The 25,913-nt window shown below is 40.8% G+C and overlaps 1 protein-coding gene across 1 annotated transcript in view; it reads right to left on the bottom strand.

Moving 5' to 3' along the window:
- Window positions 1-25,913, bottom strand: part of KCNU1 (potassium calcium-activated channel subfamily U member 1) — a 116,029-nt gene that overhangs the window by 23,231 nt on the left and 66,885 nt on the right. Inside the window, exons 10-11 of the mRNA XM_027530049.1 lie at window positions 4,174-4,270; window positions 380-604 (exon numbers count right to left, since the gene is read on the bottom strand). Of these exons, the coding sequence (XP_027385850.1) occupies window positions 380-604; window positions 4,174-4,270 (322 nt within the window). The remainder of the gene's footprint in view (window positions 1-379; window positions 605-4,173; window positions 4,271-25,913) is intronic.

The following is a 25,913-nucleotide window of genomic DNA, read 5'->3' as shown; positions in this document are numbered from 1 at the left end:
AGGCCACACACATGGTCATTAATATAAACATGAAAATATGTCGATTCAAATCCTAGTCCAGCTACTTACCCACCGTGAAAACTTGGACAGGTAACTTCCTTTCTCTGTGCCTACAGTTCAGCATCTTTAAAATTTATACTATGGGGTTATTTGGAGGGTTAAGTGAATTAGTATGTGCAACCTGCTTCAAACCATTTCTGGTACCAGTAAGCACTGTATAATTGTATAAAATACTGTACAATACATTATTGATGTATTATTAGTATCATGATTAATCTTAACTAGTATTATAGTAATATATATATATATAATATATAATAATATAATGTTATTATTATAATCATTATAACCATTCACTATTCCTTACTGTGACACTTACAGGCAGAATGTATATCTGGGGAAAATTCCGGATAAATCGCCATTCTCTCTGCAGGTAATCCAGAGACCCAATGAACACAATGTCCTTCAGCTCCTGACGGGTATAGTTGCTAGCTCTCAATGGCATTACAAAATTCCGAAGTCCCATCAGTGTTGAGTGGGCATCTCCAAAGATACATGCTACAATGTGGTCTCGAAACTCGTATTTTGCCTTGTCAGTTCGTTTCTAAGCATAAGCAGGCCAGACTCTGGTCATTTTTAGAAACAAGATGACAGTCCCTTAAAGAAGGCTCCTTCCCCACATTCCAACTCTTCCAGGTATATTAACACTAGCACTTTCATAACAGTAATCAGATTCTGCAAATTCTCCTAATAATATGGAACATGGACAATTATACTTTATATCTTTTCCTGGTGTTCCTGCTTATTTCACTTTTTCCAGTTTTATATTAGCTTGGAGTGCCTCCATGAAAATTCAGATTGGTATCATTCCTCAAGTTGTGAAACCACTGAACCAAATGGGGAAAATAGCTCTCATTTTCATTACATGTTTTTAGCCTCATATATGCGCTCCAGTGTTCTTGCCTGGAGAATCCCAGGGATGGGGGAGCCTGGTGGGCTTCCATCTATGGGGTCACACAGAGTCAGACACGACTGAAGCGACTTAGCAGTAGCAGCAGCAGCGTGCTATAGTGGGCTTCCCTGGTAGCTCAGATGGTAAAGAATCTTCCTGCAATACAGGAGATCTGAGTTTGATCCCTGGGTCGGGAAGATCCCCTAGAGAAGGGAATGGCAACCCATTCCAGTATTCTTATCTGGAGAATTCCATGGACATGGGAGCCTGGCTGGCTACAGTCTTCGGGGTTGCAAAGAGTCAGACGTGACTGAGCAACTAACACACACACACACAGAGACACACACACACTATCGTACAACTCCCTGAAAACTTAAAACATCCCAAATCCTGTTGCTAAACTTATGTCTTCTAGCGAATCTTGAAAATTACACCACGTTGTACAGTATGATGCAGTTTTCAGTGGATTTTCATACATATGAAGACACATATATTAGTTTGAACCACATGAAATTGCCTTCTTCTGGGTCAAAGATAGTTGACTACTGGCAACTTCATGTGGTTCCACCAGCTACAATGAATGGATTCCAGAGAACTCCAGAGTTGAGGAAATTTATCATGAAAAATACACAAAATAAAAGGTTACATTCTGTTTCATCTCAGTCATCTGATTATGCCCTCAGAATCTTATCAGCATGGCCGATTTTTAGCATCTCTCCTATACTTTTAAGCTAAGATAAAACAGTATATGTGACGGATATTTAGATCAGGTTTCTCCCACAGTCACAGAGACTTTTAAAAACAGTAAGCATCACTTTTATTGAAAGGAATATTTTTTAAAGGAATATTTCTGTAAGAAACATTTTAAGTCTCTGTGATTGATCTCAGGGAATGAGTCAATGTCATCTTTCGTGGTGCTGGGATGGGTAGAAAAAGCACTGATTTTGTATTCTGGTTGTCATTCATGTATGACCATAAACTAGCTAGCCTCTCTAAGGCCCAATTTCTTTACATTTAAATGATTTAAAAATAAAAGTTAATTCTGTTGTGGAAATGGGATAATAGGTTGAAATTTCAGTACTTCTGTCTTTAACTGTTTTCAATAACTATTTAATCCAATCTGAATCACACTGAATTCCTAGATTTTCAGAGAAGGACTCTTGGAAACTGGTAGAGAACTTGCTAAATGCATTGACAAGCCGTTCCTGCTTGAGAGTGTTCTACATTCCTGAGTAGATGAAAACTCAAAATATTTCAAAGGGATGTATCATTCATCCTTATGCCAGTCCATCGCTGGTTAAAGAACAAGCTTCTGTGAAACAGGGGCTGCTGAAATTTAACAGGATAGATAAGTCACATCTGACATCTCAACAATTAGAGTTTGTTCTATTAGCATAGACTGGGAAATACTCTTTCTGAAGGGAATGGCCCCGTGAGGGGACACGAAGCTACTCATCTGGAGATCCTTTCTAGAGAGTGATATGAATCTTAACCAAATCCATTAAATAATTGTCTCTGGCTAATCCGATTAGTTTTAACTTGAATAATGATGCCTCTAACAGTATTTAATGGAACAGCTCTGAAGTCCAGAAATCGCTCTTCTGAGTAGAACTAAACAATTAGGAACAAGATACATGGCATAGGGCATTAACGGGCACAGCTAGCAAGGCAATTTCTCCAGGGAACTGTGGCACAAAACTGTCTTCCCACTGAGAAAGATGGTGGCTTCAGTAGGAAAGAGGGGAGTGCACTATTTGCTCCAAGTTGTTACTTTTCTGCAAATCGAACCAAGTTCAAAGTTGGCCAGAAATTTGCAACCTATACATTTCTCCTCTATGATCACAGTTTCAAAACTCTTAGAACCTCTTAAACTAGAAGCCCTTCTAAATTCATCAGAAGACTCGGTTATATTTCACATCAAGTGCCATAAGGGGACATCTCTCAGCAAGCTATCTGGGGACTTACTAAACGGGATAAAGAAACATCTGCTATTTCCATCTCTTGGTCTCTTGAATGCTTCCATCTGCAGTCACCTCCCAACCTTTCTAAAGATGTCCCTCCCACTGAAAACATGTTTGCCTTCCTGCTCAACGGATGTTTGTTTCATTTAAAATAAGACATACTTTCTAAAATGATGAGCTTAGGCAGTCCTAATAGTCTTCCAGTTGATATGACAGCTCTGACAACTTTGTGCTTCTGATCAAATGATTGATTATGCTTTTTATAAGAACTGGAACGTATTTTGTCAGGACATTGGCACTGAGCACAAGGATTGCGTGTGTGTGTGTGTGTGTGTGTGTGTGTGTGTGTGTGTGTGTAACAGAAAAAAGTGAACTAAACTACTTTTGGAAAGCAAGAAAAATACATAGTTACCAATTAGTCATAGCTGAACAAATTATACAGGGTTCTTACAACATGTAAGTAATCTTTTATTAGCTTATTTTAAATTAAAAAAAAATAACCTTTTGTTAGTTAAATTTACCAGCTACTGCTTGAAAGTAAACCACTGAGATTGTACTTGAGTTTCCAACTCTGAGAATAGATGGAGATCGAGAAAGTGGGTGTCAGAGCCTGGGATTAGGATCTGAGGTGTTTACATCTTGGTTGCCGGCATTTCACTGAACTCAGTTAGTTTGTCTCCTTGGAAGGACAGAGTCAAGGACAGAATTCTACATCTATATGAATTCACCCATGCTGTGTGCTGTGGGAGGGCCAAGCACTACAGAGCTACATCCGTGGCTAATACATTCAGTATACGTATAACCAGCTTTAAGAAAAAATACTATTAAAAAATTCCAACTTTGAAAACAATAAATTAAGGAAACATTTATCTACTTTTAAAAAAAGGAAAGACTGCAGAGTTCTTGTAAACAGTATGTTCCCCTGGTACATGTAAATTAACCAGATTTACTAGCAAAACAGAAAAGTTTCAGGAGAACATTATTCTGAATAACTGACTCAGCTGAACTATTAAAGGAAGGAGAAAGTGGTTGAAGAATCTGAGCTAACGTGTTTTAAACCCTGGCATATTACCCACAAGGTTGTTGTCAAATGCCCCATCTGTTAACCTGCATATATTTAGATGGCTCGTGAGGCTGTATTTTTCCTTCAAAATGCACAGTTTACAAAGAGAAAGGGCAGGTGCTTATGACTAGCAGGAGGACACCGTCTACCCTAAGAGAAGCTCGAGTCTATCTGAGATTTGGCGCCAGGTCACCTACCAGAATCATCTTGTTCAAAGGGGTGGCTCTACACCAGTGAAACATGCCGCTGCTATCGAGGCGGTCAGACTCCTCTTCCATTTCGCAGAAAAAAGTCCTAAATGTGGAGAAGGGACAGTTAGCCTGGGAACACTCGGGGCTCTGGCGAACAATGCCTGATACCAAACTTGTTGAGCCCTGAGCCCAAAGGGAATAACACAGGGAAAGCAACCTTAGGTCTGTGAGACTCCAGAATAAAGATTCATGTCTGAAGGACAGCAAGGGGTCATGTCTTCAGAGCTGAAGGCACATTAAGCACGCTGGGGCAAAAGCCAACAAGAATTGTGTGCACGTGTGTGTGTGTGTGTGACATACCAGTCTCTCTTTTTACCTTAGATTAGATGTGTTCTAAAGGTAGTTATGTCTGCTTAAGTTTTGCCCTTAGTTTTGTTACTGTTTTGATGCTACTGCTGTTTGGGAGAGATCATGAGAGATGTTTTGTGCACCCTAATCTAGAACTTAAAGCGTTAGGAGATCCAGTCATGAGTGCTATATCTCTCTCCTTAGCCTGTTTTCTTCTCCTCTCCTGTCCAGATCTTTTCTTATGGGTCCCAGTTGAAACATCCTTACTCATTAAATGCATTTTGCATCCTTTACAGCTTGCATCTCACTGGCCTGCATTTGACTAAAACTTGCTCAAACCTTGGTCTAAGTCTTGGCAAACCCTTCCATATGATCGCCCCACACTGCAGTCAGCCACAACACTTGTCATGCCATAGAGTCAATCACCAAAAAGGCTGGAGGAGGCTTAGAAAAATTCCACTCCCATCCTGAGGAACATGTGCCTGTGAGAGAAGAAAGGACACCCTAAAGGGATCACTGAGAGGTTTGGGTTAGAAAGGACTATTCAAGTTTAGAGAATCCAGGCACAGGCTGCAGAAACAACCTCAAAATCCCAAGGGCTTAATCCAACATGGGTTATTTCTCACACACACTATTCATTTTACTGAGGTGAACAGGTGTCTCTGCTCCACACAGTCACTCAGCGTCTTAAATTGATTGGCATGCCCCCCTGGAACTCACATCCTCCTTTGTCATCAAGGCAAGAGAAGAGAAAGAGATGAGAGAGTCAGGCTCAGGCATTTAACTGCCTTGGCCCAAGTCAACCAGCCATTGTACCTCACATTTCACTGGCCAGAACAAGTCACGGGGCTCCTGCAGGCTTTATGGGGCTGAGGAATCGGGAAGCATTTGAAATATCTGCTGAGCATTTCTGTCTCTTTCAGAGACTTTACCCCTTAGTTCATGGATAAAATTCAAAGAGCTAACAGACTGAAACCTGACACTTGAATATACTGATGAGGTTGAGATTACTGGTATTCACAATTTCCCATTCTCCTTTCCTGCCTTAGCAGATGGACAGGTTAGGTGAGGCCACGTGATTCGCTCTGGCCAATGACATGTGAGCAGTGATGGTTGACATAGGGAGAAGTCCTCAGGTGAGCCTCCATACCTCCTCCTAACCCATTGCAGAGATGACCAGCCTGAGTATATGAGTGATGATGAGCTGATTCCTTGCCTTCCTGGCCCATGTTGGACATGTAACATGAACAAGAAATATGGGTTGTGCCAAGCCGCTAAGGTTTCTTGGTTGCTACCACAGTATTAGTCAGCCCTATTCTAACACAATTACCTTTTCCAAAATATTCCATAATGTGAGCAACTGAAGAAGTCCCTAAGACATGTTTTCTGGAGGCAAATAAATTTTGAGAACAGTAGCTCCTCTTTGAAATTTACCCCACACCTTAGCATATGAAAGGTTCTGAAAAGTCTTGCAAAAGAGATATCATTTGAAATTTGTATAATTCAGTGTTTTACACACTTCTTTGACCATAGAAACGTTACTATTTACTTAACTACCTATACTTATTTAAACACGTCTGTTACGATGCCTTTTCCAAATACTGTACCATGGCACGCTATGGGTTCAGCCCTGGTAACCTGTAGCTTAAGATAGCATTCTCCTGTAAGATTTTACTATTCATCCATAGAGTAATATGACCTATTTCTCTTTGTGCTGAAGGGTTAGGGGTATTCTCTGTGAATTAACACAGCTTGTTATTTGATGCCTGGTCAAAGACTCAGACTCCAACATAATAACAAGCAATTTTTGCTCTCTTTGACCAGGTTAATTTCTAAACTGCTATGTAAAACCATAATTTTTCTGACAAAGGAACTTAGATTGACATGTCAGATCTAAAGTAATGGGATAGAGAGAGGACACAGATAGAGAAGCTGAGGTAGGAGGCTTGAGGCAGAAGGGTTTAGAAGGGTTTGGAAAAGCAGAGAGGCTAATTGCTGATGAGATCAGCCAAGGACTAGGTGCAATTCTTAATTTTCCTCTCCATTTAATCTCCCTACAAGCTTAGTGATTCCAGTCATCTACCTAGCCAGAAGACGTTGTAATATAAGCCTCAAAGTCAGCTTGACTAAAATAAGCTACCTTGTTCATTCAAATTAATGTGGCTTTTTGTGGTTTCAATATCCATAAGTCATGAGCCCCAACCCAGAACCCTAAGAGCCAAACAGGCACACTCTTAATGGTGATGGCTAAACAGGACCATGGTGATCATTAAGGGGAACACACCAAAGACCCATATCTGGTTTTGATTTTTATCAGGACTTGGAGAATGGACTGTATTACTCATTCATAGAATCTTCTTCTCCCATCATGTGTAGCTTTCTCGACACTATGCCTCAAGTGCTAATATAACGTAGCTAAGTTACCGTCAGGAGGCGGCCCTCAGTGCCCAAGTCTGCAACAACTGTGCCTACTCTTCTGCTCACTTTCTTCAGCTTTTTTTTTTTTTTTTTCCGCTTCCTCTCGTTCTTCCTCTCCCAAGTGCACCCCCCATAATGAATAAAGCGTCCTTGGTCTGGAAATGAAATGCCTTTTTGGCAAATGGAAGATGATCTCCTTCCAAGCACATTTTAACTTGACTCAGAGTAGCAAATAAGTCACTGTACACATTTCTATCATAATAAAAAGCATGATCTATGTACGCAAGCTGTCACAGACAACGTCTTTCTTCATTCCGATGTTATGGAAAACAGATAGGCCTTAGAGGAAACACCTGTTGGAGACCGGCATTAAAGAGAAGGCTGAGAAGGAGACCCGCTTCATCATAAAGGCATCCATCTGGTGTCTTCGCCAAAGCAAAACCTGATGTGATTCAGTTCACCACCCCTTAACTAAAGCACCTTCCTGCCATATGCCTCACAAATGACATGATCCTTGCAGAAATATACTTCCCTAAAGAGACGAATAAATCATCCATGAGAATGTGGAGCACCAGCAGTCTGAGGACTTAGAAACCAGGACTGGAACATAAAGGCCGGGTCTGTTGGACGGAGAGGTAGCCGCACGGCACCATCCAGGTTATCAGAGCAACCTGAGGAGCCTCTTGGGTGAGGGCACTTTCTGTGTAAGAGAGCCTAGCAAGAAGCCAGGTGGGAGTCCCCTGAGAGGGCCCTGTTTGGGATGAGAGTGGGGGTTTGGTCACAAGACCGGCTTCTTGTTGTCTGAGCCAAGTGGGAGAACCAACTTCCAAAGGGGAGACCCCAGGAGGCATTGAACCTTGATATGTCCTTGGAGTCAGGTCTCGCCTTCTGCCTTGGGGAGCTGATGGGCTTACTGTGCTGGGTGGGAACAGCATGGCAGCCGCCCACCCGGGACGTGGGGAACAGTACCGGGAGGAAGCCATCAGCAATCTTTGCTGACAATTGCCTTGCTTCAGGCTGCTTTGATATTCATGAAGCAAACATCTTGTGAACCCAAGCTTGGACCTGTCCCAGCTAAGGAAGGCAGGCTCTTTCCTCTCTGCTCTCTGGAACCATTCTGAAGAAAACTGCTACTCTGCCCGGGGCCACAGCAACCTATCGTGTATGAATCCTGTCCCTTGGCAGCCGTCCCCAATCTTTTTGGCGCCCTGGACTAGTTTTGTGGAAGACGATTTTTTCCATAGTCTGAGTGGGGGGATGGTTTGGGAATGATTCAAGTGCACTAAGTTTATTATGCATTTTATTTTGAACATTATTACATCAGCTCCCCCTCAGATCATCAGGCTTTGGATTCTGGGAGTGGAGACCCCTGACTTAAAGGAAAATAGAAACAAGGGACCATGGGCCTTTGGTTTCCAGTGGTGGCGCCTGAGGTGACAGAGATCCAGCCATGCAGGGAAACCTCTATGTACAAGGGGGGCGAGGTTTCAGGGCCAGGTTGGGAAGCATGGTTTCCTAGAATGTAAGTCGGCTTCCATATTTCCTCCAACAAACATTCTTGATTCTGATTATTCTTGAAAATGATCCAATAGAGGAGATCCTCCACTGATCACAACATCTATTAGAAAGTTCAAAAGGCACCCACAGTTCCTTTTTTGGTTTGTTTTTGCAGGGTTCATTTTTGGATGTGTTAGGAAACCCTGGCTTGCCACCCTTCCATGTAAAACCTCTCTAAAACTCCACAGGTGGCTTGTAAATTCTGAGGAGAGAGGTTGCTGGCCTGGATGCAGAACCATATATTTTTTTGCTCAAGACTGAGTTGAATAAAAATAACATGCTTCGTCAAGTCTTAGCACAGGGAGAAGTACAAGTCCCTTGGCCGAGTGTTGGGGAGGAGAGGAAGAATGGGTCCCTGTGTCGGGGAGTTCCAGTGCCCTTCTAGGCTCAATCTTTGGGAAAATCCACTGCTACTCCTTCTTGAAAGCAGTGTTCAAGTTCTCACCAAAAATGGAGGGGGCAATCTTCAGTCCCAGATGCCTCTGGAGCTGTGGAGGATTTTGAATCTTGCGGGCTATAGCTGCTTTCTCCCCAAGGACTCAGCACAGACGTAGCGACAGGGCTTTGCAGTTCATATTTAACCCGGAAATAGTCACTTATCATCAATTCAGACTACCATCTTTTGTGTTCTGGGAGAGAGGAAATCACCTAAAATTGGGGAACATGAGGGCATTTTGCCTACTCTCTGCTTCCCCCCGCCTCTCTCTCAAACTTACACACATATACATACATCACACACACACATACACGCATGCTAGAGTCAAACTTCAGAATATGAGCCTTTATGGTCATATTATGATTTCATTTTTCTGGGTTGCACCCTGTCGCCATTTACTCATTTCAAAGCATTATTTTCACCTTGGAGAGAAACTTAAGGTATAAAAACATGGATAAATTTTGCAATCCTTTCACCTAGGAACCTGTGGATAGGCAAGCAGAAAAGGGCCCCTGGGAGCACTGAGAAGCCTTCTGCTACTGCTGCTGCTAAGTCGCTTCAGTCGTGTCCGACTGTGCGAACCCATAGACGGCAGCCCACCAGGCTCCCCCGTCCCTGGAATTCTCCAGGCAAGAATATTGGAGTGGGTTGCCATTTCCTTCTCCAATGCATGAAAGTAAAAAGTGAAAGTGAAGTCGCTCAGTTGTGTCCAACTCTTAGCGACCCCATGGACTGTAGCCTATCAGGCCCCTCCATCCATGGGATTTTCCAGGGAAGAGTACTGGAGTGGGGTGCCATTCCCTTCTCCAAGAAGCCTTCAGGACCAAGTAACTGTGGCGGGAGCTCAGGAAGGCAAAGGGTCTATCCCACCTTCCCTCATAGAAAGGCCTCAGGGGTCGCATCCTTTTCAGCAAGAAGGGGAGAGCACGCACCAGGCTCCGTGCTGCCCCCAGCCTCCAGTTTGACCGGATCTCCTTGCTGAGAAACCTTTACTGGGTAAAAGTGAGAAAACCCACCACATCTAGAAAGCACCAAGCTTTCTTGGTTCTCATGTGGGAATCTTAGGGAAGGAGAAGAAATAAGAAACACAGAGGCGGGAGGGATGATTTGGGAGATTGGGACTGACATATACACGCTACTATGCAGAAGGTCAAGAATCTGCCTGCAATGCAAGAGATCTGGGTTTGATTCCTGGGTTGGGAAGATCCCCTGGAGAAGAGAATGGCTACCCATTCCAGTATTCATGCCTGCAGAATTCTGTGGACAGAGGAGTCTGGCAGGCTATATAGTTCATGAGGTTGCAAAGAGTCAGACATGACTGAGCGACTAACACTTTCACATATAAAATAGGTAACTAATAAGGACCTACTATTAGCAGAGGGAACTCTACTCAATATTCTGTGATACCCTATATGAGAGTGTGTGCAAGTGTGTGTGCTCAGTTGTGTCAGATTCTCTGCACCATTTCCTGCTCCAGGGGATCTTCCCAACCCAAGCATAGAACCCACATCTCTTGTGTCTCCTGCATTGGCAGGTGGATTCTTTACCACTAGCGCCATGTGGGAAGCCACCCTATATGAGAACAGAATCTTAAAAAGAGTGAATACATGTGTATGTGTAACTGATTCACTTTGCTATACAGCAGAAACTAAACATTGTAAATCAACTATACTCCAATACAAATTAATAATAAGAAGAAAAGAAACCCACTGTGGGGCAGCTAGGGACTGACTGTGGTTGGCTAAAGACTCTAGTGTCTCAGACAAGAGGCTTAAGTATTAATACTGGTCACTTGACAGCTAGAATGGGGACACTTTCCCTGCTAATCTGAAAAGCTCGTAGACAGAGAGGAAGAAGGAGGAAGGAAGAATAAAGCCTTGGAAAGCTTGAAAGCCCAGAAAAGCTTCCACATTGCCGCTGTTGTTTAGTTGCTAAGTCATGTCCAACTCTGTAGTCCACTCTGTGGACTGTAGCCCACCAGGGTCCTCTGTCTATAGGATTTTCCAAGAACTCCAAGAACACTAGAGTGTGTTGCCATGTCCTCCTCCAGGGGATCTTTCCCACCCAGCGGTCAAACCCGAGTCTCCTTCACTGGCAGGCGGATTTTTTTACCACTGAGCCACCAGGGAAACCCTGAAAACTTTCCACACTTCTACCTATATATAGATAAGTCTGGCTGATGTTCAACTGAAGAAAGGACACTGGGGTGACTGGAGTTCTGAATGTTTTAAGACAAGTAGGTTCTGGTGAATTACACCTTCCAACTTCCCTCTGGATCCTGTCTCCTAATTCCTGGCATATGTAAAGTCTTCACAAAGTCATTGAAGAATGATGAACTTCGGTGGTAAAGAGTGTTGGTATGACTTTTTTAAAAAAGTCAAAATGGTATTTTTTAAAAAGAGAGGTGTTAACATCAGGACATCAGCATAGTCTTCTTTCAGTCTACTCAGGAGAATGTAAACTGTGTTCCGATGTAAACCAAGCCAGCCGTGAGGAGGGCATTTTGTTTGCTTGTAAATGCTGCTTTCCAGATGGAGTTGACCAAATCCGCGGCCTCTATTTTCCATGTTTATCACGTGAAATCTCCACGAAGACATTTCTTTCCATCCTCTTGCCTTAGAAGTTAGACCTGAGGTCAGAAGGGCCCCGGCCCAGGTGAAGGCAAGAAGGGGAGGGTGTTTCCATGAGATTAACCCACATCCGAGCTCACATGCGAGCATCTCTCTGCTAAGTTTTACTATATTTCTGATGAGTGTAAACTGACGGATTCTCTGCAGAGCATATTCTGTGAAAGCATTCATGCAGGCATCTCAGAACTGAAAATTGTTACCAGACAGGAGATGGAGGAGAAAGATAAAAAAGGACAATTCCTTGTTTCCTCACCCATTCCCCAGATGGATCCTCATTTAAATCTCTTTTTATTTTATGGATATTGCATTTGGGATTTCCTACAACGTGAGGACAAATGAGGCATGACCTGGAGCAGCGGATGCCTTTAATAAGGCTGGAGACTGCGCCCTGGGCGAGAAGCCTGGGGTTGGGGTGGGGTGGGGCGGGGGCAAGCCTCACCTCTCCCGGGAACCATTTCTTTAGCTAATCTTTGTGGCATGAGGTTGTGTTTTCAAGTACTCTTTCCAGCATGTTCTAAATATCAAATGACCCCGTAAACACAGAAGTAGATTGGAATGAAAAATACGTTCCTCCCTCAGACAGATTGGGATACAATTTTCCCTGTTCAGTGGGCTAGGAACTGAATGATGGAGTCAGTTACTCGAATACTTTTGATCTTAAAAGGAAAACACATTACAGAAAAAAAAAAAAAAAAGAAAAGAAAAGAAAAGAAAAAACACGTTAAAGGAAACAAATGCATATTTCAGGCAAAAGATTTCGTTTTGGCGGAGAGGATATACAAGTGGGAAATAGGAAACTGAAATATCTGAAAAGTAGTTTGTTTTTCATTATATTGATGTACTTTCTGAGGTTTTAAAGGGTTGAGCCTGGGTCAGATTAGGGTGACAGAAATGCTTTCCTTATGCAGTGGGGCGAGAGGCTTGGCCTTGACAATTACTAATAATAATTCCCCCCTCAAGAAATTAGGACTGATGAAGAACAGCATCCATCATCAAAATGTTACAGTTGTGAGTGTACACATATTCTTGAGTGTGTGTGTCTGTGTGTGTAAGAAAGAGACAGAAAGAGAGGGAGGGGTATTAAATTGAAAGGGACACAAATTGTGTAGAGCAGATAAAATAATTCCAGGGTATACGGATATTACTGGATTCATTTTCTGGGAATAGGGTGTTATTTGCGAAGACTTCTTATCTACATTCCTTAGTTTCTCTGAAATCCCTGAGGCTGAAGTTCAAGATGGAGACAAATTATTAGTGTGCTGGTGATTACAGACTTTTGGAAACCCTGGAAGGACTTAATGATGTGTCGAGGGCCACGGACTTTAGACTTTTCCCCACATCTGGAAGCCATCTCTGGAGGGAAGCCTGTGGAGTAATGGCATTCTGGGTGCAATAGCATTTTTCTTTAGCACCTGTGACCTGTTATGAAGCAAGGGACGGCATGGAGGTGGAGGCCGCTCGGCATCTGTCGTGATGCGAAGCCCTCCTCCTGCGTTGGGTTTTATAGGATGGCTATTTTTAAAAAGTGGTCTGCCTTGATTAAAAATGAAAAGTTAGGATTAGTGGGCTCTGGTGGGAGAGAAATGGCTGTGATTAAAGTGATTAAACTTGGGCTGATTTTAGTGATGAAAGCTAAGAGTCCAGTTTCTTTGGTGGGAGACAGGAGTCCCAGGATGAGAGGGGGGAAGACAGGTCTTGAGCATTGTTACTGAGATGTCCCCTGGGTGTTAGGTCTTTACATTAAAGATGAGAGACAACGAGGGGAAAGGAGCAGAATGTTGATTCTGTTCTGTTCACCTCTAGCTTGAAACTGGGGCTTCTCAGTGGTACAGTGGTAAAGAATCTGCCTGCCAATGCAGGAGAAGCAGGTTCGATCCCTGGGGCGGGGAGATCCCTGGAGGAGGAGGAATTAGCAACCCACTCCAGTATTCTTGCCTGGGAAATCCCATGGACAGAGGAACCTGGTGGGCTGCAGTCCATGGAGTTGCAAAGAGTTGAACACGACTTAGTAATTGAGAATGCACACACAGTTTGAAATTAAGTTCCTGTAGCACATCAAGCACTTGACTTTCCTTATGTGTGACTATGGAGGTGACACTTATCACTGGGTTTCTGGAGGCTGAGGCCTGCTGCACCAGGAAACCATCTGGATACCCCATCACTTACCCCTACTGCCTAAGGTCCAGATGGAAAATTTGGGGAGTCATGTTTGCCTTCCCAATATTGTCTACTTGGGTGCAGTCATTTATAGGAAGGAGAGAGGGAGGGAAAGAGAGAAGGGGAGGGATTATATAAACTTTCTGGAAACAGAGAACAGATGTGTGGACATGGTGTGGAGGGAGCAGGGGTGGGAAAAATTGGGAGATTAGATTGACATACGTACACTACCATTTGTGAAATAGATAGCTAGCAGGAACCTTCAGAAAAGCATACTGAGCTCAGCTCGGGGCTCTGTGAGGATCTAGAGGGGTGGCGGGGGGTGGGGGAGGTTCACGAGGGAGCGATATATGTATACATTAAGCGGATTCACTTCCTTGTACAGCAGAAACTAACACACTGTTGTACATCAACTATGCATGCATGCTAAGTCGCTTCCGTCGTGTTCAACTCTATGTCACTGTATGGGCTGTAGCCTGCCAGGCTCCTCTGTCCATGGGATTTTCCAGGCAAGAATGCTGGAGTGGGTTGCCATGACTTTCCCTGGGGGATCTTCCCAACCCAGGGATGGAACCCCTGTCTCTTATGTCTCCTGTGTTGGCAGGCAGGTTCTTTACCACTAGTGCCACCGGGGAAGCCCATAAATCAACTATACCTCATTACAAAAATCAAAAAATGAAATCACCACCAAATATACACACATTGAAATGCCTCCTGTCCCATAGAACCATGGTGAATGCACGTAAGTGAGCTGTAACTTGCATTTTTCTTGCTGCGTCTCACAGCAGGGACAAGGGCACCCAGTGGTCCATCACGAGGCCTCCAGCAGGGAGAAGTGCACGCACGCCCCTCTTCACTGCCCCTGGAGACCACATGGAAGACCCCAAGGGATGCACTGTCACGGGTTTCATCTAAGAAGCTTTGGCTTTTACAAATTAGAGTAAACTGGCATCTGTTTAGAATTATATGGCTACTTAACACAAACACAAGTAATATTTAACTAGCCAGTGAGTCATTTCCGGACTGTTTGGCAAGAATGCAAATTCTTTCTTATCATCTTTCTCTTCCATATCAAAATGTCCATGGAAAAAGATTCTAAATTATGCATGAGCTCTCATCACCCTGTGAAAGAAGAGAAAATAAACTACATGTCCTGTGACTTCTTTTCTCAGCCTCTTTTATTTGGTCATCTGCCAGGGGCCTGTTCTCCTTTACTCAGGATTCCAGAGAAAAAGTGGAACAAAACCACACCAAATTTCAGATGTCTTGATGATTACTTTGACTCTTTGATTCTTGTATCTTTTGTGGGTGTATATTAGTTTTAGTGGGAAATTGAGGCTATATAATTGAGGAGTCTGACTCTTTGCGACACCATGGACTGTATTCTCCAAGCCAGAATACTGGAGTGGGTAACCTTTCCCTTCCCAAGGGTCTTGCCAACCCAGGGATTGAATCCAGGTCTCCCGCATTGATGTTGAAGCTGAAACTCCAATACTTTGCCACCTGATGTGAAGAGCTGACTCATTTGAAAAGACCCTGATGCTGGGAAAGATTGAAGGCGGGAGGAGAAGGGGACGACAGAGGATGAGATGGTTGGATGGCATCACTGACTCAATGGACATGGGTTTGGGTAAACTCCTGGAGTTGGTGATGGACAAGGAGGCCTGGCGTGCTGCGGTTCATGGGGTCACAGAGAGTCGGACATGACTGAGCGACTGAACTGAACTGAATTGAGGAGTCAACTGCATGTTATGACACTCTTTATTCACTTCTACTTTTCCAAGCTATTCAACACCCTATTAATCTAAACACAAAACTTTTAGTAAGAGTTTGGAATAAGAATTAATGTCTTTGCAAAATTATCCTGAAATTAATTTGTGCCTATTATTTCCAGACATCTGATGCAATAGTGGTCAGCTTAACTATCTAGAACAGGATCAAAACAATTTTTTTTTTTTTTCCTGTAAAGGGCCAGCTTTGCAGGCCAAGAAAAAAACTGATATTATGTAGGTATACAGCAAGACAGAAAATAATTTTTCACAATTTCTCATTGATGATATTCATGATAATAATCATAAAGTGAAAGTCACTTGGTCATGTCCAACTCTTTGTGACTCCATGGACTGTTGCCCACCAGCTCTTCTGTCCATGGGGACTCTACAGGCCAGAATACTGGAGTGGGGAGCTGTTCCCTTCTCCAGGGGATCTTCCCAACCCAGGGACTGAACCTAGGTCTCCCATATTGCAGGAGGATTCTCTACCATCTGAGCCACCAGGGAAGCCCCAATAATAATCATAATAAATATAATTTTCTATTATAGATCTAATAATGAAAAGAAATAGATTTTCAAAAGTACTTTGATTAACTGGCAAACAAAATTAGTGTTATCATCAAAATCAATTGCAAATGCTCACATGCTAATGCTAACAAGATTTAATTCAAAAATTTATCATCTTGAAAAAAGTTTTCACACAGATAGGTACTGCCAAATACTGATACTGCCTCATGAACATATGATTCTAATTGAGAATATTCATCACTTAGGAGACATTATTAAACCCTTCTGTCTATATCTGCCTTTAGCATGTGATCATATGACAGATTAATCACCTGCAACCGAGATAGGTGGAAACTCCTTACTCGCACCGCTAAATGAACTTAAAATACAGATGTTTCCGTTGCCCTCACATCAAGGTCCAAATGAACTAACTACTGGAACTGGTAGGTCTACAAGATCAGAAAATATATTCACTGCAAATATGTGTGGAAATAGCGATTGCACCATTAGTTTTAATTTCTGACATCATGGGGAATGTATAAAGGAGCATGACGTTAGTTGTGATTCAAAGAACAATAATTGTCATTTTAGTGACTTTTATCATAAAACGAGTTTCATATAAAAGCTGCTTTGTCTTTTAGTTTTATGTTTGATGGTTTAAGAAAAACAGTGAATGATAGATTCTGAAGAGATCAGTAAAAGTGATCAAGGACAATTCTTATTCAGAAAAATTTCAGTCTTGACCCAGAGTTCAAAAACTGTCAAAAAATCCTTACGACTACTAAGCTCTTAGATGGCTTTGCAATAGGGTAAGTCAGGATATTCAGCTTCTGTTTCTGACAAAAATTCACAGGACTAACAATGGTGAAGTCTGGAAGAGCCAATGAAGTTCACTATTGATGCTGCTGCCCTAATAACTCAGGATAAATTAAAACATTTTCCACAAGCTACTGGCTGATTAAAAAATACATATATTATATTCATGAATATAATAAACACACACAGTACATGCCTTGCATTTTACACGTTTTGAAAATTTGTGTCACTGAATTTCTGCTCCACATGTATTTTTATCAATATCACTATCAGTTGTAATACATCTTAGTAGATTCCACTTCAGATTGTACTGAATGAGTACTTTCTCACCTTTTCTGAATGTATTTTCATGTGGACGTTGTGCCATGCAGACTATTCACAGAGGATAATTTTTTCAGTTACTTCAAATTCGGCATTTGTTTCTTTAACTCACAACAATTAAACGGTAACATTTATTGACTCATAATGAGCTAAGGGAAACCCCTCAAAATCATTTGTCTTATTTTTTAAATGGCTATTGATATAGTTTCCAAGGTCAACTATTCAAACAACCATTATTGCTGGAAAATTAATGGTATTAAATGATTTCATTTTCTATGACACTGTTACTGGTGTTGCAATCAAACAATATAACTGGCTCACAGTCAGTGACTTCCCTTGCTTGGTTACCAAATGAGCCACTTATAAATAAACTTTGTTTGCAAATTCTGTTGTGATGAGATAGTCTTTAAAATTTTTCTAATTGTAACAAGTGCTTTTGAATAGGAATATCGTGATAAGTGCCTAATCTGATACCATCAATATATATTTCATTCAGTCACCACCACGAAATACTGTCACTGCGAATTAAACAGACTGCTTTGCCGTTGCAAGCCATTATACAAAACAAGTGGTAGGCTGGGGATTTAGCCTGCAGGCCATAATTTTCTAGTCCCTGACTAGAACACACCCTGACATCATTTTTTAAAACAACATTTGCACAGACTAAAAATATCACAAAGTCCACGTGGCATCTAATGGTAAATTTTTGCACGTGTTATCTTTAATTCTAATATGCTTGGGTTTTTTTTGATTTGCAAATTAAAAGTGTCAAATTATAGTTGAAGAGAGAAGTTGCTGCAAAGAGATAGTTTTATATCACCTTAAGTGATCACTGAAATTTTAATAGAAAGATAATAAAACTAAACTAGAAAAAGTAGACTTGGAGAAAAGCACTTCCAGATGGCAGTAAGGACCTCCAAAACTCCGCTCTTCCATAATGGCAATGAGAATACTGACAAAAATTCTCAAAATCAACTTTTTCAGAACTCTGGAAATTAGCCAGATGCCTGAAGCAATCTGAGAAGTGTACAATTCAAGAAAAATGACAGGATCTTGATAAGAATGGTAAGTTTTGTTGCATTGTAGCTTGCCTTATTCCCATCCCCTCTCCCCATCTCTATGGTAGCCTTGAAGTCCAAAAGCCTCACAATCACGGTGGGCAGGAAAACCAGCTTTTCAGCATCCACTGGAGGGAGAAGAATGGATTTGAACTTTCCCCCAAAGCCCTATTTACAGAAAATGTCACCATTTAGCTTATTGCGGCTCCCTGGAGACACCCCATCACAGGACTTGCCTTTATTTGACCTGACTCCGAGTTTCCTCAGTGGGAATAACTGGTTCTCCTGGGAAATTTCCCAAAAATGATGAGCAGCAGTTGTTTAAAACTGTAGATACTTGAGGCAAAGATAACAGCGTGGCAAACAAGAGGCTAATCAAAATCCTTAAACAGAAAAGCTGGAGAATAAGTCCATGGGGGTGGGGGCTTTGAACTTATTCATTCTAGGAATCTAAATCAACCGCTCGCACGTGCAAAGCTCTGCACATGATATCCAGGAAACACCTGAGGCGTCTTTCAACCCTCATATCTGGGTGACTTTGAGACTGCACAGGCAGGAAGTACAGGCTAAGGCAGAGATGGGCACTGCTGGGGTGTTGAAGGCATTCCCCAACATGCATACAGAGTACATATGATAAAATATTGCAAAAATATATATCTGATAGAGAACTTGGTCAGGAAAAATAAATAACTCTTAGAATTCAACAACAAAGACAACCCAATTAAAAATGGATAAAAGCCTTGATAGTCATATCAATGACCAATAAGCACATGAAAAGATTCTCATCATTAGGCCCCAAGGAAATTCAAATAAAAACGACAGTGAGGTACCATTTCACTCCCACTAGGATGGCTATAATAGAAAAGACAGACAATAGCAAGTATCAGAGAGATTGCAAAGACATTGGAGCCCTTACGCATTGCTGGCATGGTCACCAACGATGTATCAGCATTGCAAGATAATTTGGCAGCTCTTCAAAACGCTATGAATAGGGTTATCACATAACCTAACAATCCTACTCCTGGGTATATATCAAAGAGAACTGAAAACATATATCTGTACAAATATTTTCACATGAATGTCCACTGCAGCATTATTAATAATGGCCAAGGAAATAAACAACTCAAATGTTTACCAACTAATGAATGGATAAACGAAACGTAGTGGGCGGATACAATGGAATACTGTTGTTGTTCAGTCACTCAGTCGTGTCTGACTCCTGGCTAACTCATATCCGAGTCGGTGATGCCATCCAACCACCTCGCTCTCTGTCGTCCCCTTCTCCTCCTTCCTTCAGTCTTTCCCAGCATCAGGGTCTTTTCTAACGAGTCGGCTCTTCGCATCAGGTGGCCAAAGTATTGGATATACAATGGAATATTATTCAGGCCTAAAAAGGAATGAAGACTAGACATACTACAACATGGATAAACCTAAAAACATTCTGCTAAATAAAAGATGTCAAATACAAAAGGTCTTATACGACCTAATTCAATTTTTACAACATGTTCAGAATGGGAAAATCCATAAAGACAGAAAGTATATTAATGATTTCAGAGGATGTGGGAAGGGTTGAATGGTTTTTTCCAGAGGGATGAACCTGTTCTAAACTTAGATGTGCCAGCTGCACGATTCTGTGACTATAAAAAAACCACTGTACTGAGCTACAAAGGGTGAACAGTATAGTAAGTGAATTACATCTCAATAAATATTCATTAAAAAAACAAAGTAGTCAACAGAAGGGACAAAGCGAGGTATTCTATTTGCCTTCCTGCAGGGTCAAATTCTCCTCCGATTCAGTTAACTGTAACTGTACTGTGTACTATGATACATCCAATCACTGACATTAATAACGAAAACTGAACAATCCAGAGGTTAAATTATAGTCAATACATTCTTCCATAAAGAATCAGGAAAAGTGCCTACTATGCTCCTAGGAATATTTCAACCTAAAATTATGTAAACCATAACGATGCTTAGATAAGTTCTGGGAAAAGTTATCCAGAATGATTTATTCCAAGACTTTAGATTCACTGAAGTTGAAGATATCTTGCAACTATTATAAGTATCTCATATGACACTGAGATTGACAGAAAATCAAAGACTACTGGCATTTCCTCTCTAAGGCTTACAGAGAACTTCTGCATGCTTGAGTTGCATGAGAACACAGATCATGTGTGTGATCTAGCATATAATACAGTGTTTGGCACATTATGATTCAGAGGACATCCACTGAATTCCCAGTAAATATTTGTTGACTTACTGAGCAGAGAATGAGTAGCTGATGAAAGCCATTGTCTGTAAACTTGGCCAGTTGTGTTGCCATGTTACTGGTTTAAGAAAGTTACAGTAAGTCCAGGGCATCTCTCCTACTATCAGGAAATTCAGAAACAAAATTCAACTGCTTTATAGTTTACACCTTCCATGATTTTAGGGAAATTCACCATCTACTTGTAGATATATGGTAATTATAGCAAGGTGTGTTCCTGTCACCCACAAACTGGGAAAAAATAGGTGAATCTTAAAGTATAAAATCCACAGGATGAATACCATGCAACACTCGTGAGAACAAAGCAGCGGGTTATCTAGAGCTCCCCTGTTCCTTGGGAAATAAAGGTTCAGGATAGCAAGTTTAATATGATTGTGATTTAGTAGTGAACTTAATAAATACTTTCTACAAAATCTTCTCTAAACAAATCTTCCTTTGATCTAGGAAATGAGTAACTGCAACCAACATCACCTATCTGACATCTTCTGTTTTACCATAAGAAAAGTTTCTCTTCTTCTTGGACTCAAACTCTTGTGGCAACAGGTTGGGAAGATGGCTCTGAGCCTGACGTGTAAATGCAACAGGCTGTTATCAGCCTAAGGGTCCTTCAACCAACCCCTTCTGCTCTAATTTCATGTTGGTCAGGCACAGGCAGATGAGGGTTTCTTTCATCATAGGGGCCATGTATTGAATGAGCACTCCTGGAAAGCCCTACCCTAGGTGCTTCATGTTTATTACGCTAATCCTCACGTTGACTCTGCAGTTGCCTAATTTTCAGATGAGGAGGAGCTAGATAATTTCATTAAGATCCTGTCATTGCTCTGTGAATAAGGAGAGATGCACTGGCCACGCCAATCTGAGCATTTAGGTTCTTAGGTGGTTTTATTGTAAAGTAATATACAACTGCTTGGTTGGTACACATCTTTTCCCAGACGGCAAATCAAAGCCTATCAAGCTGAAAACCACATTCTGATGTGTGGCAAGTAACCAGTATGAATACCATCCTATGAAAGGGCTTGAAAGCAAGCAAATATTGTTAACTTCTCCAATTCAAACATTTATATCAACATTAAGAAAGGCAAAAGTATTAGAAATTCCTTAAAACACACACACACACATTTCTGCAGTATGATGAATTCATTAGCGAACAAACAGGATATAACTCTATGTTTCAAAAGAGACATAAATTTGATCTTGTTTATAAGCAACTATTTAGCCTGAGTTTTGATGGGCAGATAATGCCTTTTGTTTTTACTATCATTATAGTCTGGCCTTTTCCAGCATGTCATATAATTTGAATCATAAAATATGTATGCTTTTTCACGCTGACTTCTTAGAAACAGACAAAATTTAAGATTTATTCATGTCTTCTTGTGTCTTGATAGTTCAGTTTTTTAAATTGCTAAATAAAATTCAATTCTGTGGATATAGCAGTTTGTTATCAATTCATCTATTAAAGGCCATCTTGGTTGCTTGTAGGGTTTTTTTTTTTTTTTTTTTGGTGATTCTGAATAAGCTGCTATAACATTCACATGCACATTTTTGTGGGGAGGTAAGTTTTCAAAGGTCTTGTAGGTCACCATAGAACCGTTTAACTTCAGCTTCTTCAGCATTAGTGGTTAGGGCATAGACTTGGATTACTGTGATATTGAATGGTTTACCTTGGAAACGAACAGAGATCATTCTGTCATTTTTGAGACTGCACCCAAGTACTGCATTTCAGACTCTTTTGTTGACTATGAGGGCTACTCCATTTCTTCTAAGGGCTTCTTGCCCACAGTAGTAGATGTAATGGTCAGCTGAATTAAATTCACCCATTCTGGTCCATTTTAGTTCACTGATTCCTAAAATGTCTTGCCATCTCCTTTTTGACCACTTTCAATTTACCTTGATTCATGGACCTAAAATTTCAGGTTCTTGGGATTTCTTTGGAAGGAATGATGCTAAAGCTGAAACTCCAGTACTTTGGCCACCTCATGCGAAGAGTTGACTCATTGGAAAAGACTCTGATGCTGGGAGGGATTGAGGGCAGGAGAAGCAGGGGATGACAGAGGATGAGATGGCTGGATGGCATCACTGACTCGATGGACGTGAGTCTGAGTGAACTCCGGGTGTTGGTGATGGACAGGGAGGCCTGGCGTGCTGCGATTCATGGGGTCGCAACGAGTCGGACACGACTGAGTGACTGAACTGCACTGATGCTTAATCCTCCGGGGAGGGCTGGCATGCTGAAGTCCATGGGGTCGCAAAGAGTTGGACATGGCTGAGGGACTGAACTGAACTGAAATGATGTTTAATTTTATAAGAAACCTCCAAACCATCTTCCAGAGAACTTTGTCCTTTTTCATTCCCACCATCAGTGAATGAGAGTTCCTGTTGCTATGCATCCTTGATATTGTCAGTTTTGTTGAAGTTTTGCTAAATGAATAGGTAGGTGGTGGTACTTCATTATTATTTTAATTTGCAATTCTGTCAGGACAAATGACTTGAGCATCTATTCCATATGCTTATTTTCAACCTGCATATTTTCTTTGGTGAGCTGTCTTTTCAGTTATTCTACCCATGTTTTAACTGAATTGGTTTCTTATTGAGTTTTACGAGTTCTTTATTTTGGATACAAGTCCTTGTTCAGTTATGTATTTTGCAAACATTTGCTCCCAACCTGTGGCTTATATTTTCATTTTCTTAACAGTGTCTTTTGAAGAGCAGATTCTCTTTTGTTTTCCTATTTTCATTTTTATTGATTTATCCTATAATTTTATTATTGCTTTTCTTCTTCTTGCTTTAGGATTAAATTTTTTCTTTCTTTATTGTCTTATGGTAGAATCTTAGGTTAGTAATTTTAGTTACTTCCTCTTTTCTAATATATACACTTAATGTCATAAGTTTCCCTTTAGGCCATATCCCACCTATTTTGATAACCTATATTTTCTTTATAAATCTTCCTTTAGATCATCTTCTTGTACTTACGTGTTATTTAGAAGTTATTTCTACCTATTTGGGAAAATTTTCAGCTCTCTGTTACTAATTTCTTTCTGTTAGTTTAATTTCACTGTGTTCTGAGAAATATTTTTTATGATTTCAATGCTTTTAATTTTTAAATTTTTATTGAAGTATATTTGGTTTATAATTCTGTGTTAGTACTGTACAGCAAAGTTAATCTGTTATACATGTACATATACATCTACTCGTTTTTGGATTCTTTTGCCATATGGATCATTACAGACCACTGAATAGAGTTTCCTTGTGCTGTATAGTAGGTCCTTACCAGTTATCTATTTTATGTATTGCTTGTTGTCTAGTTGCTAAGTCATGTCCAATTCTTTTGAGATCCCACGGGCTGTCCATGGGACTTTCCAGGGAAGAATGTTGGAGCATGTTGCCGTTTCCTTCTCCAGGGGATCTTCCTGAGCCAGGAATCACACTCACGTCTCCTGCCACGTCTCCTGCATTGTACGCGGGTTCTTTACCACTGAGCCACCAGGGAAGCCCATTTTATACATGGCAGCATATGTATGTCAATCCCCATCTCCCAGTTTACTCCCTCCCGACCTCCCCGCCAACCATAAATTCGTTTTTTACATCCGTGACTCTATTTCTGTCTCATAAATAAGTTCATTTGCTCCATTTTTTGTTAGTGTATTTTCTGTAGCCCAGGGTGTAGGCTGCTTTGCACACTTAAGAATGTGCATGTCACTACTGCTGGTAGTGAGACTACTGCTGTCAGTTAGAACAAGTTGATTGATAATGCTGTTCGGATCAACTACATCCTGTATGACTTCCTGCTAATTTGACCAATTACTCAAAAGGGGGTCATCAAGTCTCCAATTTTGAGTGGATTTATCTATTTCCCCTTTTATTAGCTTTAACAATTTTTTGCCCTGTGTATTTCTATGTTCTTTATGTATTTTTATGTAAACATTTAGGGTTGTTATCTTAAAGGATTGACTTCTTCATCATCATGTAAGTCCCTCTTTATCTGTGACAATTTTCCTTGTTTTGAACCGTTTTTGATTAAAATGAATTTAGCTACTCAAGCTTTCTTTATGATTAGTGTTAGCATGGTTTATCTTTCTCCATCTTTTCATTTTTAACCTATGCAAATATTTATGCTTAAAGTGGGTTTCTCATGGATAGTAGGTAATTGGGTTCTGTTTCTTTATCCACTCAGACAGTATTGGTCTTTGAGTTATTTTATTTGTGTGCTATGTTCAGTTGCTCAGTCATGTCTGTCTCTTTGCAACCCCATCGTCTGTAGCCCGCTAGGCTCTTTTGTCTATGGGATTTTTCAGGCAAGAACACTGAAATGGGTTGCCATTTCCTCCTCCAGGCAATCTTCAGGACCCAGGGATTGATCCCATGTCTCCAGCATCTCCTGCATTGGCAGGTGGATTCCTTACCACTGTGCCACCTACTAAAAGTGATTATTGATTTATTAGATTGTCTACTATGTTTTATAATTGTTTGCTATTTTCTGCATTTATTCTCCCCTTACCTTTTCTGCCTTCTCTAGTTTGAGCATTTTGTATAAGATTTCATTTTATCTCTTCTCTTACTCATATTCTACTAAAAAAAAAAAAATTGAGTTCTCCTACAGCTTAAAAGTGCATTCCAATATACATGAGCAAATATTGTTTGATTCCACTTATAGGAGGTACCTAGGATTGTCAATTTCACAGACTCAGTGCATTGGTAGATACCAGGGGCAGGGCAGGAGCGGTACAGGGGAAACAGGAAATTAGTGTTTAATGGGGGTGGAGTTTCAGTTTATTTTTTGTTTGTTTGTTTGTTTGTTTTGGAGTTTCAGTTTAAGCAAGTGAAAAACTCAGGAGATGGATGAGGGTGATCGTACGTAGAGCCCCTGAACTACACAGTTAAATGTGGCTAGGACAGTATGCTTTTTATTATGTGACTTTTACCACAATAAAAAATTAGAAAAAGAGAATACAAAAAACAATAGGAGTTATCTTCAAACGTGCAACATACATCTTTAACTAAACCAAGTCCATCTTCCAGTAACACTGTGCTGCTTTCTGTTCAGAGCTGGTGCTCGTAACAGAGTATCCCCTCTTCCTCGTTCCCATCTCTTATGACACTACAGTTCATCATTTCAAGCACTTCTGTGCTATAATCATCCAATACAATTTTAGTAATTTAAACACATATATTTTAGTTTAACTAAGAATAAGAAAAATTAAAATATTGTATTTTACTTGCATTTATCCCTTCTCTAATGCTCTTCTTTTCTTTATGTAGACCTGAGATTCTGACCTAGATCAATTTTTTTCTTCTTGGAAAGCCCTTCTTACTTTCTTACCTTTCTTGATTTTTCTTGAAGGAGAGGTCTTCTGGTGATGTAAACTCCCTAGGTTTTTGTCTGTCTGAGAAAGTGTTTAGTTTTCCTTCACTTCTGAAGAACAGCTTCACTGCGTATAAAATTTTAGGTTGAGGTGATATTTT

Source organism: Bos indicus x Bos taurus, chromosome 27 (genome assembly GCF_003369695.1).
Source record: "Bos indicus x Bos taurus breed Angus x Brahman F1 hybrid chromosome 27, Bos_hybrid_MaternalHap_v2.0, whole genome shotgun sequence".
NCBI classification, from domain to species: domain Eukaryota; kingdom Metazoa; phylum Chordata; class Mammalia; order Artiodactyla; family Bovidae; genus Bos; species Bos indicus x Bos taurus.
Note: the sequence above shows the minus strand (reverse complement) of the source record. Positions and strands in the feature narration are given on the sequence as shown.